The sequence below is a fragment of the Cupressus sempervirens genome, chromosome 6 (genome assembly GCF_028749045.1).
Source record: "Cupressus sempervirens isolate cs-2001-9-10 chromosome 6, ASM2874904v1, whole genome shotgun sequence".
NCBI lineage: Eukaryota > Viridiplantae > Streptophyta > Pinopsida > Cupressales > Cupressaceae > Cupressus > Cupressus sempervirens.
Genome location: NC_143123.1, coordinates 436,989,875 through 437,006,415, shown reverse-complemented (window position 1 = coordinate 437,006,415; position 16,541 = coordinate 436,989,875). Strand labels below are relative to the sequence as shown.

Sequence of the window (16,541 nt, the reverse complement as noted above, 5' to 3'; positions counted from 1 at the left end):
ATACAGGCCGACAATTTGGGCGTTCTATCTTAATTGTTTTATTAAGTTGACTTGCGAGCATTAAACAATTGAGGCGGTGCATAACAGATGGAAGCAAACACAATGATCTCATAAATGAGCTTGGAACATCCAAGTTCAAACACAACTCTGGAGGAAGTTCCACAAATGGTCCTTCTTTCTCCACTGCCTTTTCTTGGTGTTTTGTAAGAAAATTATGGGGTCGCTTAGCATGCTTCACCCTAAGAAGTGGTTGATTTAAATGTTTCAGTTTCTTTCCATGCCTGCAAAATGATCATGATAAATTAATTAGAACCATTGCAATCAACTCTATGTGAATACACCTGGACGGGCATTTAAGATTAAGACTATCAAAGATGAGATACTCACTTTTTCAGAAAATATTCACTGTAGCTAGCATAACATGGATTAGAAACTTTTTTGGGAGGGAAGGGACTCTCAGCAGTTTTTTCGTGAATAATTTCTACGACTTGATAAAGCATTCCATTATGAATAGTAAGCACTGCTTTATCTATCAAATGTGAAGATTCACAGATGTCACTAGCCAAAATCAAAATTTCAGAGTCCTCTCGATTGTGCAAATCTGTTGTTCCTATCATAGAAGCCTCTTCTAAAATAGTTGAAAGTAATTTAAACTCTCTAGCTCTTGTTGCACATGTTTCGATTTCCAGTCAATAACAGTTGGACTAGACTGATTTAATTCTAAAGGCAAAAGTAAGTTAGTATAGGAAGTGCACCATAGGTTTTTCATTTCCATGAATTTTTTCTTATTCCTCAGATTTCCAAAAATTCCATTGAAAATTATTTCTTGAAAATCTTTTGCATTCCTCATCTGTGTAATACACAAGTGACAGAACTATTATCAGTTTCATACAAAAAGAAGTAAATAACTTATTGGAAGCAAATTGTAATATATGACTCAGAAGATGAAGTTGTTTGTCTTTCAATACCTAAGTTAAATCCAAAGTCATTTCTCCTCTTCGTAAAAATTCTGCCTTAACAAGCTTATCTGTAGTTAAAAACATATCTATATCTGTATTTGCAATGTCATCATCTAATTTAGATTTAATTAACATGGCAAAATTCAAATATGTCTTATTATCATTGGATTTAGATGTAAAATGGAGTTCGTAAACTTTCAAAGTAACTTCTCTCCCCTCTTCATCCCAACCATCAGATAATGTGTCTATTTTAACAGTTGAATGTAACTCCCTTATTTCAGGTAGACCTTGCAGAAAGAAAAAGAAATAATATCAGACAATTAAATCTTCAAATATCACAACCTACCAATCATCAAAGAAAATCTTGCATAATTTTCATTAACAAAGATTATAAAAGAACAAAAATTTCATCAAAACAAAATTTTCTCCAAAGAATATTGACATTTTATTCGGTTTCATTAATGTTTTTTATTTGACAATAATTTTGTTTATAAAATGTAATTAAAATAAATAATTACGTTTATTGAAAACGCACTTTTAAGAAATAACTAATATATGAAATATAAATTTAATTATCTCTATTATTATTTGGGATATACAATATGACTTCAAAATTTTCAAAAAAGTTAAATATTTTCTTTTAAAAATATCCAAGCAATAAAAGGAAATATAAGAGAAAACTTTCAAATGCTATTAGAAAAAACACATTTAATTCATATATCACAATCAAATTTATCAAATATTAATTTCATTCCAATAAATAATATAGTTTTACTTCTACATAATACTAAAAGTTTAGCAAAACTATTTCTAATGTCAGGTTCTCCAATAATACAAGAGAATGAATTGTTTGCATACCTGATTTCGTAGATGTTATTCCCTCTTTGTCATTGCAATCCTCTTCAATTTCATCCCCATTTTCAATTACTCTTTCTTCAATTCTGGCCTCTCTTTCACGAACTCCTCCAAGATCTTCACCAAAATCTTCAACTTCATTTAAAGTTCTAGATGTATCCTTTTCAACCACACTTTTCTCCTTAGTGTAAGGAATTCTATTTACAATGGTTGTGATTTCTGGAAGTTGTTCAACATCTACTGACAAATAATTTTCAATTGAACTCCTCTTCATTATAGAAGCATCATTTTTACTTGATATTATGTCCTCTATTATGGCTACACTCTTGATTATATCAAATAAGTCATCCTTCTGCTTCTCATTGCCTCTGTGAAATTCAAAAATTGATAACATTTAGTGTAAAAGTATAACACTAACATTGGTTATGAATTTTCTAGATTTTATCAAATTGCAAATGCCTTATGACTTCTATGGTATTTGAAAACATCAGATGAAATTTTTGATAATTAATAGCTAGACTCACATTCTACTGAAGTTGAAAAAGCAAAGTGATTATTTACATCATGCATCTCCTAGGGACCATGGTTAAGACTATGATGCCAAACTCAAAGCTTGTTGTAATAACGTATTTTATGCATTTTTCAAACAGATAAGAATGTAGTAATTTTTTTTTTTTAAAAAAATTTATTCATTTTTCCAAGGTAAAAGTCGTAAGCTTGAATATTATATTAATTACTTGAATTTATATTCTCAAATTACCTCTCAACAAATAAGATGAACTCTGAGTTTTCATGGCGAGCACGTCCACTAGATTGAATATAACTGTGCAGGCTTACGGGTAAATCAAAACGGATGACATAGTTACAATTTTTTACATCAATACCTTCTTCAATCACATTTGTTGCAATTAAAACTTGAACCTGCACATTCATATTCAAAAAACATCATGATTCAATACAGCCCATAGATTTTTGAAAAATCAATAACAATAACCTTTATAAATATATTTCTAAAAAAGATGCAACTGAAAATTTGATGTAACATTTGAACACCGTATTAAGAATAAATTTGAACAACGTATTAAGAAAAATTTAACATCTAGGTAAGTTTGAATAGCATGGTCGTAATCAAATTAACATTTTTTTCCAGTAAATGAAAGATCCAACCAACCTTTCCAGAAGAAAAGTTTTCTAAAGATTTTTTCTATATCTTGCCACCAAATGTAGAGCTTACACTAGATAAGAAATTAGTCTTTAGACATTTCAAACAATCAATCTATTGTAACAAACTTGAGATTACTACAGCTGCAATCACTCTTTCCACAAATACTATATAGGAAACCTTTCTGGGCTCTTCATCACTGTTAAAACTAGGAGTCAGTCTTCTATCAAAATGTAATAAAAAAACTACAAATAGACATTGATATCACATTACTATGATTTCTCGTACCTCTTCTCTATTAAAAAATGTTGAAAAATTTAATGCAGCATTGACGTTTGCCCCTAGAGCCAAACGCCCACCTATTACCTGATGACCCAGAACAGATAGAAAACATGAATGCGGTAGGTGAGATTTTTTTGAATCTGGAAATGAGAGGGAAAAACATTTTAGGTCAGAAGACAAAAGGAATGTTTCTACATTCATTTTCATTAAGTGAGATCAAACAGATCAAAGAGAAGTTGCAGAGCTGAGCAGAGAAGGAAGAAGGAAGAAAGTTTGTGCCTGCAGTTGCACGTGGTTCCTTGTTCACTCTGTAAGTTTGTTGTTTGAATTTGTCCTGTTGAAGCAGTGATTGCTCCAGGCATTCATGTATGTAGCCATTAGAGCTGCAAATTTTAAAGTTGTTTGAAGATTGAAGTATTATTAGTTTAGGATTATTTTAAGATTTTCTGGTTGAAGCCGAATGCTCCCAGATTTTGTAATAGTTTAGTGGAAGTTTGAATAGAAAGCAAGAAACATACTTAATCTATTGTTCTTCATCTTCTATTCATTGTATTTGACAAGTTTGGTTGAAAGGTTAAAGCTTTGGCTCTCTAGTTTTATTGGTGAAAGCATTCATGTTGAAATATTTCCTAAGTTATATTTCTTAAATTTGAAACAGAACACTTGGCATCTATTTTTGCCGAGCATTTCTTGTTGGAGCCGAGCTCACTCAGCATCCATTGGTGCCGAGCAATTATTGTGTGCCGAGCTCTTCTTGTGCTGAGCTCACTCGGCACCTCTTGCCTGTCACTCGGCACTTTCATGTGCTAAGTAAAACCGGCACTTGGCACCTTCATGTGCCGAGCAATTTTTTCAAAGTGCTGAGTATAATTTTGTAATATCCTCCCCTAATTTGAATTTTGACTTGTAGAAATTTAACTTAAGGAATATTGTCAAACACTTTGTATGCAAACTCATAAAGCTGATTTCCTCAATAAATTTCTTTCTAATGAGTAGATTTACAAACAACTATGAAGTGACATTAAAATGCATAATACACATCATAACATTTTCACAAACACTTGGCACACATTCAACAGTATATGAAAAATCTGGAAACTCTTTCAATCTGGAATTAGTTCCCGTAGCATTTTGCAGATGTAGTCGGTAGCCCTCCAAACTTCTAATCAGCTAGAAAAACAAGTAAACTTGATACCAACATTGTTCACACCAACATTGTTCACGCCGTACTGTAGCAACATACTGTTCATGCCACACTATAGCAATAACTAACTTCAGATCTGCACCTCAAACCCTTGTAAATTTCTTTATGCGAATTCCCCAAATGAAACCCAGTGTGTTTCCTGAAGTGAAAACACCATTGATCCTCCTGACTGTGTCTTCCAACAGCGAAGAGAATGCTAGCAAAGAGGGATTCCGTCGTTCAAGCCCGATAATCAGATATCCAGCAACATAACATTAATCTTCATCCAAGCATACAAAAAAAAAGCTCTTCCATTTCTTTTATAGTGTTTTCACAAGAGCTCAATCGTTTGTTTTCTCAATGTGGGATAAAACATAACTCCCTTTATGTACCTTATGTCTCCAATGTGTTATAAAAATAAAGGGAACTCTTTTAATTTAAATATTTCCCACAAACTATAGTCTATGCATTAATAAAGTTAAATATTTAAATTTAACTTTATAAAATGGCTTTATCAATGCATAACAAATCTTATCAATCATAAATAAGTCTTCCTGTCGATTTTAAACAATTACCATCGACATACCACTGTGACTAAATGTCTGGCCATGTCCAAGATGACTTACTATAAATAGTAAGTATGCCCAAAGTTGCCTCAGAACCTCTCAGAAAGACCTGTAACTGAAACTGTCTAGGTCAAATGGCCTCTAAGCCCCTTTAATGTCCTAGTTAGCCTACGGGGCTGTGGGGAAATAGGCTAATGAAAAAATCATGCTATGAATGCTGGAAAGGGGACATTACAGTCCGCCCTTCCCAAAATTGCTTGTCCTCAAGCAATTTCAGCTCTGGATGCTGCAATATCTGCTCATTTTCCCAAGTACCATCCTCGACAGGTAGGTTCCTCCACTTCACTAGATACTCCCTGATAGTCCTCCTGCGAAGCACCCTCTCCCTGGAGTCAAGTATGGCCTCAAGAACCAAGATAAGCTTTCCCTCATCATCAAGAGGTGGCAATACTACTGAAGGCACTACATTGTGACCCAATGCCTTCTTAATGCGTGACACATGGAACACATTATGCACTTTACTGTCTGCAGGCAACTCCAACTCATAAGCTACTTTGCCCACTCTCCTGATTACTTTGAACGGTCCATAGTAGTGTGGTTTCAATTTCTCTGCTCCACTCTTCTTGAGAGAGGACTGTCTATACGGCTGTAACATGAGGTACACCATATCTCCCACCTCAAAAGACCTCTCAACCCTGTGCTAATCAGCATATTGCTTCTGCTGACTTTGTGCTTTTTGCAAATTTTCCTTCAAGGATCACATAATGTCCTGACACTCCTACAAAGTATCCTTGGCCTTAGGCACCCTGCTGTCCCCAAATAAAAAATCCAAAAAATTAGGAGCATCATACCCATACAGTGCCATAAAAGGGGACATTTGAATAGACATATGGAAAGAGGTATTGTAGCAGTGCTCCCCTAGATGTAGCCACTTCACCCAAGCCTTCTTCTCTCCTACAATGTAGTTTCGAAGGTACCCCTCAACCCATTTGTTCACTATCTCTGTCTGCCCATCAGTTTGGGGGTGGTAGCTGGTACTCGGAGTGAGCTCTGTTCCACATAACCTGAACAACTCCTGCCAAAAGTGGCTCATAAATATGCTGTCTCTATCACTGACTATGCTCTGTGGTATCCCATGTAGTCTGAATACCTCTCGAAAAAATAGTTCTGTTGTTTGTGTTGTTGAATATGTAGATGAAATTGCAAAAAAATGTGCAAATTTCGTCAATCTGTCTACCACAACAAAGATACAATCCCGACCCTGTGCCTTGGGGAGGCCTGTGATAAAATCCATGGAAATGCTATCCCACTTCTTCTCTGGTATGGGTAGGGGTTGTAGTAAACCACCTGAAAAAGAATGTTCCTGTTTGTTCTGCTGACACACAGGGCATTCCCTCACAAACTGAAGCACCTCTAATTTGAGTCCTTTCCAAGTGAAGTGCTCTCTCACCTGCTGACATGTCTTAAAGAATTCGGGATGTCCTGCCATTGGTGAATCATGAAATGCCCTCAAAATCTTCTGCTTCATAGTAGACCCAGGTACTAAATAAATCCTTTCCTTGTAGATGATCAGATCATTTATGACAGTGTATCGACTATCTTGAATAGCTCCCTCAATAATGCTAGATGCCCAACTATCCTTAGCATATTCTTCCAGATCATCTCTCTCCAATCATCCATGACTATCCCAACAACAAGCAAATGAGGCCTTCTAGATAGAGCATCTGCAACAATATTTTTCTTCCCTTTGACATAGGCTATGTCGAAATCATAGGCCTATAATTTACTCACCCATTTCTGTTGCCTGTCATTAAGGTCCTTCTGTTCAAGGAAATGTTTCAAGCTATTATGATCTGTTTTTACTATGAACCGACTTCCCACTAAGTACTGCATGAACTTAGCTAGCGCGTGCATGATTGCTAGCATCTCTTTGTCGTAGATGTTGTAGGTTCTCTCCACACCTCATAATTTTCTACTCTCATATGTGATGGGATGTTTGTCTTGCATGAGAACAACTCCTATGCCCTCTCCTGAGGCATCACACTGCAACTCAAAGGGCCTGGTGAAATCTGGAATGGCTAAAATAGGACATGTACTCATCAGCTCCTTAAACCTGTCAAAACAATCCTGAGCCCTCTCTGACCACTTGAAACTATCTTTCCATGTCAAATCTGTAAGTGGTGCTGCTATCTGTGAAAATCCCTTCACAAATCTTTGGTAGAACCCACAAAGCCTGAGAAATCCCTTGAGTTGTGAAGTGTTCCTCAGTGGTGGCCAATCTAGAATGGCCCTAATCTTGTCTGGGTCAACCCGAACACTTCCTGCACTAATAATATGCCCTAGATAGAGAAACTCTGTCATCCCAAACTCACATTTACTCATCTTGGCATATAATGACTCCCTCTCTAGAATACTGAGCACTGTATCAATATGCTTCAAATGATCCTCCCAAGTACGGCTGTATATCAGTATATCATCAAAAAATATCAACACAAACTTCCTCAAATGATCTCTGAAAACTCTATTCATACAGGACTGGAAAGTGGCAGGGGCATTTGTCAACCCAAAGGGCATGACTAAGAACTCAAAATGTCCATAGTGGCATCTAAAAGCTGTCTTCTTCACATCCACCTCTCTAACCCGTATCTGATGGTAGTCGGATCTCAAATCAATCTTGGAGAAGTAGCATGCACCATGCAATTCATCAATAAGCTCATTGATGCGCGGGATAGGGTATCGGTTCTTGATTGTCTTCTTGTTTAGCTCGCTATAATCAATGCACATTCTCATTGTACCGTCCTTCTTCTTCAAGAATACTACTGAAGAAGCGAAAGGACTTTTTCTTGGCCGTATGTGCCCCATGTCAATCAATTCCTTAATTGCCTTTTCTATTTCATCCTTACATCTCTTCGGATGGTGGTAAGGTGTGATGATAACTGGCTTAGCCCCTTCCTCTAATTGAATAACATGCTCGATTCCCTTATCCAGGGGTCTCCCTGGAGGTATCTCACCAAACACCTTAGTATGTTTGGTTATTATTTTTTGTACATCAGGTGGATACTCTTGTTTATGTTGCTCTGTCATCTCAGGCATTACTCTAAACTCTGTTGCCCACTGCACCTGATCATGTCTAAAGAAACTCTGCATCCTCTTGAGTGACACCACTTGAAGTCTCCCATCTGACAAACCTCTGAGCACTATCTTCTTACCATTTGCCTCAAACCTCATTTCCATTTTCTCAAGGTTAAATGTAAACTTTGCCAGAGACTTCATCCAGTTCATCCCAAGCACCATATCCTGATCACCAATGTTGACCACAAAGAAATCTCCTATCATGTCATAATCTCCCAAACGAAGCTGCAAGTTGGATATTTTCTTGGTACATTCAATTTTGAAGCCATCGACAACCATCACCTTAAATCCTCTATGCTCCTCTGTATGTAGCCCTCTGCGTGTCACAAACTTCTCATCAATAAAGTTATGTGTCGCCCCTATATCAATGAGTGCCACAACTCTCTATCCATCCAAGGTTCCCCTAACTTTGAAAGTGACAACCTCTTGTATACTTGACAACTGAGCTATCGTGCTATCACTGCATGCTTCCTCCTGTGAAGAACTGTCATCATCTCCATCTGATTCAGATGACTGCTCTGAATCTCCATCTACTGACTCTTCGGCTGAAAAGTACTCCATCTGCTTAGCTTTTGCTTTCAATGGACACTTATGTGACAAATCCCAAGGCTCCCTGCAATGAAAACAAAGCTTCTTCTTCCTGAGATCATTAAGTGTCTCATTGTCCAACATCTTACTTTCTTCCTTAGCTGGCTGAACCTCTTTATGAAAAGGTTTCTTGTCCTTATCTTTCCTTGAAGGAAAACTCTTTGCCTGGAATTTATTTTTTGAAGATGAAGAGGAATCCATGTCACGAGCTTTCTTGATGGCTTCCTGCAAAGTGGGAGGGTTGAGAGCTTTAATCCACCCTCTCAACGGATCAGCTAACCCATCCATAAATAGAACTAGTATCCTCTGTTCAGATACATCTGTTACTAACACTGCAAATTTCTGAAACTCTGAAATGTATGTTTCCAATGATCCCCACTAATTAAGCTGAGCTAACTCCTTGAAATGGATTTCTAGATCCTTCCTATCAAAACGTTCAATCAACCTCTCTATAAACTCCACATATGAGGTAATGTGTGCATGCCCCATAATGACCATACCATGATGCCACCACTCATGTGCTTACCCATCCAGATGAATTGCTGCATACTTAATAGCTTCTTCCTTAGGCATAGGGTTCAATTGAAAGTATGTGTCAAGCTTTTGAACCCAAGCTCTTGCTGTAGACTTTCCTGAGCCATCATAATATGGTAACTCAAGTCTCCCTACTTTCTTCCGTAGCTCATAGCTCTGGTTCTTGTCATGTCCACGCGGCATATGTTTCATCCGCACATCCATATACTCCCTAAAGGTAATTGTAGCAGTAAAATCTAGCCCTCGGGCTTCCCAATCTCTCCTCAACTGGTCCTGTATATCAGTAATCTGGGGCTCTAGTACGAGCTGCTCTGGAGCTCTAGGAGGAAATGTAGGAATCATGGGCCTTGAACTAACTGTCCTAGCTCGCTGGGGTGCATGACCAAAATTGTTCCCAACTTGTTCATCTCCATTATGTGTCCCATCCTAATCATTTCCATTCTGATTATTACCATTCTGATTATTTCCTCCACCCATGTTAGCATTCAACCCCATTTGACGAGCCATCATCTGCATCATAAGATCCAATCTCTGATTCTGTTCCTATGCCCTTTGTTCTGCTACTCCCTGACCCTGTACCAAGGTCTCTAATAACTGTAAGAATCTTTCCTCTCCAGGCTCTGGACCAGCATTCCCACCTCCACCTAATCTTGTATTCCTGTCATCTCAGTCACCCATATTGTTGTCTTGATCAAAGAATACCTCCGTTGTGTCTGTATGACTTGATTCTATACCCCCTTGTACGGATGAACTAGACTATTTTCTTTGCAGGTCTGAACTCCTACTTTGTCTTTCTCTGGTATTGCGGAAATTATAAGGCCCCTGGCGCATGCTCACACATAAATACTCTGATTTTAGTGTTTTGACATTTCATCAAACACTTTTCCCTCTATCCGCCAGTTCCAAATTTCCTATAAGACCTCCACAGGATGGCAGGACTTATAGCTCTGATACCACTGTAATATCCTCCCCTGATTTGAATTTTGACTTGTAGAAATTTAACTTAAGGAATATTGTCAAACACTTTTTATGCAAACTCATAAAGCTGATTTCCTCAATAAATTGCTTTCCAATGAGTAGATTTACGAACAACTATGAAGTGACATTAAAATGCATAATACACATCATAACATTTTCAGAAACACTTTGCACACATTCAACAGTATATGAAAAATCTGGAAACTCTTTCAATCTGGAATTAGTTGCCATAGTATTTTGCAGATGTAGTCGGCAGCCCTCCAAACTTCTAATGAGCTAAAAAAACAAGTAAACTTGATACCAACACTGTTCACACCGTACTGTAGCAACATACTATTCATGCCGCACTATAGCAATAACTAAATTCAGATCTGCACCTCAAACCCTTGTAAAAATTTTTATGCGAACGCCCCAAATGAAACCCAGTGTGTTTCCTGAAGTGAAAACACCATTGATCCTCCGGACTGTGTCTTCCAACAGTGAAGAGAATGCTAGTAAAGAGGGATTCCGTCCTCCAAGCCTGATAATTAGATGTCTAGCAACATAACATTAATCTTCATCCAAGCATACAAAAAAAAAGCTCTTCCATTTCTTTTATAGTGTTTTCACAAGAGCTCAATCGTTCGTTTTCTCAATGTGAGATAAAACATAACTCCCTTTATGTACCTTATGTCTCCAATGTGTTATAAAAATAAAGGGAACTCTTTTAATTTAAATATTTCCCACAAACTATAGTCTATGCATTAATAAAGTTAAATATTTAAATTTAACTTTATAAAATGGCTTTATCAATGCATAACAAATCTTATCACTGATAAATAAGTCTTCCTGTCGATTTTAAACAATTACCATCGACATACCACTGTGACTGAATGTTCGGCCATGTCCAAGATGAGTTACTATAAATAGTAAGTATGCCCAAAGTTGCCTCAGAACCCCTCAAAAAGACCTGCAACTGAAACTGTCTAGGCCAAATGGCCTCTAAGCCCCTTTAATGTCCTAGTTAGCCTACGGGGCTATGGGGAAATAGGCTAACGAAAACATCATGCTATGAATGCTGGAAAGGGGACATTACAAATTTTTAGGTTTAGGGTTGTGAGTTTAAATTTTTTTAATTTGTATTTCTCACATGGTATCAGAGCTTTGAAGCCCCACATCCAAAGTGAGTTAGGGCATTTGTTTTTCTTGGGATATTTGACATGGCAGGAGATGCAGGAAAGATATGGCAACAGCCACCATCATTTAATGGACAGAATTATGATACATTTGCAAAGAAGATGAAGACCATTATGGTTGTAAATGATTTGTGGAAGTTTGTAGTTAATGGATTCAATGATGTGACTGATCCAACTCAGTATGCTGCCCTTACAAATGCACAGAAGACTCATTTGAAAGAGTCAAGGAGGAAGGATGCAAAAGCACTAAGTTTGATTGAAGTAGCAATGACAGAGTCTATATCCCCGAAGATTGCAACAAAAAATTATGCAAAGGAAGCGTGGGATATCGTTGAAACAAACTTCAAGAGGACTAATAAAGTCTGTATTGTAAAGCTACAAAATATAAGGAGGGAGTTTGAGAACCTTAAGATGAAGGAGAATGAATCAGTTGCAGACTTCAGTTCAAGGACCTCCAATGTGATTAACCAACTGAAGTTAAATGGAGAAGACTATCAAGAGAAAATGATAGTGGACAAGATATTGAGGAGTTTACCTCATAAATATGACCATTTGGTCATGACCATAGAAGAGGCAAAAGACCTACTATTTTGACAATGGATGAGTTGATGGGTTCTCTTTAAACCCATGAGTATAGGATCAATAGATCCACATATTCTTCTACCCAAGACCAAGCATTCAAGGCTTAGTCAAATCCAAGAGGAAGGGGGAGAGGAAGAAATGGCTCAGGCAGAAACTCCAGAGGCAGAGGTTGAGGTAATGGAGGACAAAAAAATGCTGCAGCAAGAAGAGTAGATGGAGCAAGTAGCTCACAAAATACTTCAAGAGGAGGTAAGAAAAATTACAACTCAAATAAGAGTAATGTAGAATGGTACTACTATCACAAATATGGGCATTATGCAAATGAATGCTGGAATAAGCAAAAAGATCAGTCAGGACAAGAAAATGTGGCTGATGTGAATATGGGAAGTGAAAACACTGCCTTCATCATGTGTAATGTTGGTGAAGAAGGAAGCCCTGAGGTTTGGTACCTCGACAGTGGATGTAGAAACCACATGAGTGGTAATGAAACCTTGTTTTCATTCATTGACAAGAGTTTCAAATCAGAAATTAAGATGGGTAACAATGGAACCCTACCAGTTTTGGGCAAAGGATCTATTATGGTCCGCACTAAGAAAGGTGAGAAAAGGGAAATACAAAATGTGTATTTTGCCCCTGGTATGAAGCACAATTTGATGACCATTGGTCAGCTCATTCAAAATGGATACAAAGTGCTGATGGAGAATGACATATGTGTCATTCAAGAAAAGGATGGGAGCAAGAACTTACTTGCAGTAGTTCAAATAACCAAGAACAAAATGTTTCCCTTGAGGATAGAGACACATTTCTCATCTCAAGTTTGTGCTGCACCTCCCACACAATCAGCTCTAAGGAGTGTGATTAAAGACCCCTCACAGCTATGGCACCTCAGGTATGGTCATCTTGGCTATGCTGGTTTAAATTTGTTATCAAATAAAAGAATGGTAGAAGGTTTGCCACGTATAAAAAATTCATTTGACAAGTGTGAGGCTTGTATTTTGGGTAAGCAACATAGGCATCCCTTTAATTCTGAAAATTCTAGGAGGGCTAGATATCCATTGGAGTTAGTGCATACTGACCTAGTCGGTCATATGCAAGTTACTTCCATTGGGAAGAGTACATATTTTATGACATTTATTGATGATTTCAGTCGTAGAACATGGGTGTATTTCTTAAAGAATAAATCTGAAGCATTTGATAAATTTTTAGAATTTAAAGCCCAGGCTGAAAGAGAATGTGGACACTATATCAAAGTCCTAAGATCAGATAGAGGAGGGGAGTATACCTCCAATTCTTTTGTAAATTTTTGCAGGAAACATGGCATTAAGAAAGAGCTCACAGCCAACTATACACCACAGTAGAATGGAGTGGCTAAAAAAAAGAACATGACCATTGTTGAAATGGCAAGGAGCATGATGAAAGAGAAAGGTCTTCCAACCGAATTTTGGGGAGAGGCTGTGGCGACAGCAGTTTACCTAATTAATAGGTGTCCTACAAAGGCAGTCCGTGACAAAATTCCAATGGAAGCTTGGTCACGAATAACATGGATAGTTGAACACCTAAGGGTGTTTGGATGTGTTGCATATGCACATGTGCCTAAAGAGAAAAGGCAAAAATTTGATGACAAAGGTGTGAAATGTATTTTCACAAGGTACAGCCCAGAACCAAAGGCATACAGATTGTATGACCCATTGAACAACAAGATGTTGCTTTCAAGAGATGTGGAATTTTTTGAAAATCAGTCTTGGTACAGTTCAATTGATGAGTCACTGAGCACTTCTAGTAAAGTGTCAATTATGAGTGAAGAAGATGCTGATGAACAGCAAGAAGAAGGAGCAAATAGAAGAAAAGGCAAACAGTGCTGAGCTCCTCTAAGCATGACCGAGTGTCAGTGCCGAGTACCAGTGAAGACCGACCAAGTTGGCAATACAACAACAATGAAGATTCTAATCCCACACTCTCCTCCCTGTTACCAAGAAAGACCAAGAGTCTTAGGGGGTTATGCCAAGATGAAAGGCATGAAGATTATGATGAGAGTGTTAATTTTGCATTATTTTCTCATAGTGATTCATTATATTTTGAGGAAACTATCAAGGAAAAAAATGGTGTAAGGCCATGGATGAGGAAATAGATGCCATAGAAAGGAATGAGACATGGGAGCTAACTGAATTGCCTCTCAAAAAGCAAGTGATTGGAGTGAAATGGGTCTATAAGACCAAATGCAATGTTGAAGGCAAGATTGATAGGCATAAGGCAAGGCTGGTAGTCAAGAGTTACAAACAATAGTATGGAAGAGACTATGATGAGACCTATGCCCCAGTTGCAAGAATGGAAACAGTGTGTGCTTTCATAGCAATTGCAGCTCAACACAAGTGGAAGGTATTTCAAATCAATGTGAAGTTTGCCTTCCTTAATGGTGTATTGAAAGAAGAAGTGTATGTGGAGCAGCCACCTGGTTATGAAGTTGCAGGTGAAGAACATAAAGTATATAGATTGAAGAGAGCTCTTTATGGGCTCAAGAAAGCTCCAAGGGCATGGTATAGTAGGATTGACTCATATTTGATGAGCAATGGCTTTAGCAGAAGCAATGGTGAGCCTACTCTCTACATCAAGGTAGCAAATGGTAATGTATTGATTGTTCTCTTGTATGTAGATGATTTATTTTTTACTGGTAATGACAAGGCTCTAATTGGTGAATTCAAGGAGGCCATGAAAGGTGAATTTGAAATGACAGACCTAGGTCTCTTGAAATACTTTCTAGGCATATAAGTTAAACAAATGCATGATGGCATCTTCATCTCTCAAGAAAAATATGTAGGGCAGATCTTGGAGAGATTTAAAATGTAGAATAGTGAGGCAGCCCCCACACCAATAGCAGTAGGTCTGAAGTTGAGCAAGGAAGACTCTAGAAAGAGAGTGGATCCAACATTATACAAGAGTATGGTTGGAAGTCTAATGTATTTGATAGCAACTTGGCCAGACCTAATGAATGTAGTAAGACTGATTTTCAGATTTATGGAAACACCAAAGGATTCCCATTGGGAAGCGGGAAAGAGGATCCTAAGGTATGTGAAAGCTACCAAGGGATTTGGAATATTGTATACTGCAGCAAATAATTTCAAGTTGGTTGGTTATACTGATAGTGATTGGGCTGGAAGCTTAGATGATAGGAAAAGCACTTTCGGATACATGTTTCATATAGGATCAGGTGCAATTTCATGGGCATCCAAGAAGCAAGCTATTGTTGCTCAATCTATAGTAGAGGCTGAATACATTGCAGCAAATGCAGCAGCATGTCAAGCAATTTGGCTAAGGAGGATCTTGACAAATTTGAATGAAAGGCAAGATGATGGAACCACAATTTATTGTGACAACATCTCATCAATTGCATTGTCTAAGAATCTAGTCTTCCATGGGAGAAGCAAACATATTGAGATCAGATATCACTTCATCAGAGAGTTAGTGGAGAATGCGGATATCAAGATAGAATTTTGCAAGTCAGAGCAACAGCTAGCAGATATTTTCACCAAGCCATTAGGCATTGGAACTTTTGTGCACCTAAGACAGAGTCTTGGTGTAGTTGATTTGGATTAGTTGTGATCCTTTTTTTTTTGGCTCAGGACAAAGGGGGAGTGTTGGAAAATTTAATGCAGCATTGACATTTGCCCCTAGAGCCAAATGCCCACCTACCACTTGATGACCCAGAACAAATAGAAAACATGAATGCAGTAGGTGAGATTTTTTTGAATTTGAAAATGAGAAAGAAAAATATTTTTGGTCAGAAGACAAAAGGAATGTTTCTATATTCATTTTCATTAAGTGAGATCAAGCAGATCAGAGAGAAGTTGCAGAGTTGAGCAGAGAAGGAAGAAGGAAGGAAGTTTGTGGCTGCAGTTGCACGTGGTTCCTTGTTCACTCTGTAAGTTTGTTGTTTGAATTTTTCTTGATGAAGCAATGATTGCTCCAGGGATTCATGTATGCAACCATTAAAGCTGCAAATTTTAAAGTTGTTTGAAGTTTGAAGTATTATCAGTTTAGGGTTATTTTAGGGTTTTCTGGTTGAAGCCGAATGCTCCCAAATTTTGTAATATTTTAGTGAAAGTTTGAATACAAAGCAAACAACATACTTAATCTATTGTTTTTCATCTTCTATTCATTGTATTTGACAAGTTTGGTTGAAAGGTTAAAGCTTTGGCTCTCTGGTTTTAATGGTGAAAGCATTCACGTTGAAATATTTCCTAAGTTATATTTTTTAAGTTTGAAACAGAACACTCGTCATCTACTGTTGCTGAGCATTTCTTGTTGGAGCCGAGCTCACTCAGCATCCATTCGTGTCGAGCAATTATTGTGTGTCGAGCTCTTCTTGTGCCGAGCTCACTCGGCACCTCTTGCCTGTCACTCGACACCAAGCAAGTGCCGAGCTATCTAGCACTTGACACCTTCATGTGCCGAGTAAAACTGGCACTCGGCACCTTCATGTGCCGAGCAGTTTTTTCAAAGTGCCGAGTATAATTTTTAGGTTTAGGATTGTGAGTTTAAATTTTTTTA

At 37.6% G+C, this 16,541-nt stretch overlaps 1 protein-coding gene across 1 annotated transcript in view; it reads right to left on the bottom strand.

Annotated features, from left to right (window-relative positions):
* Window positions 1-968: 968 nt before the first annotated feature.
* LOC149552925 (endoribonuclease Dicer homolog 3b-like) overlaps window positions 969-16,541 on the bottom strand; it is a 29,242-nt gene continuing 13,669 nt past the window's right edge. The window contains exons 8-11 of the mRNA XM_089790258.1: window positions 3,265-3,342; window positions 2,575-2,735; window positions 1,818-2,182; window positions 969-1,246 (exon numbers count right to left, since the gene is read on the bottom strand). Of these exons, the coding sequence (XP_089646384.1) occupies window positions 969-1,246; window positions 1,818-2,182; window positions 2,575-2,735; window positions 3,265-3,342 (882 nt within the window). The remainder of the gene's footprint in view (window positions 1,247-1,817; window positions 2,183-2,574; window positions 2,736-3,264; window positions 3,343-16,541) is intronic.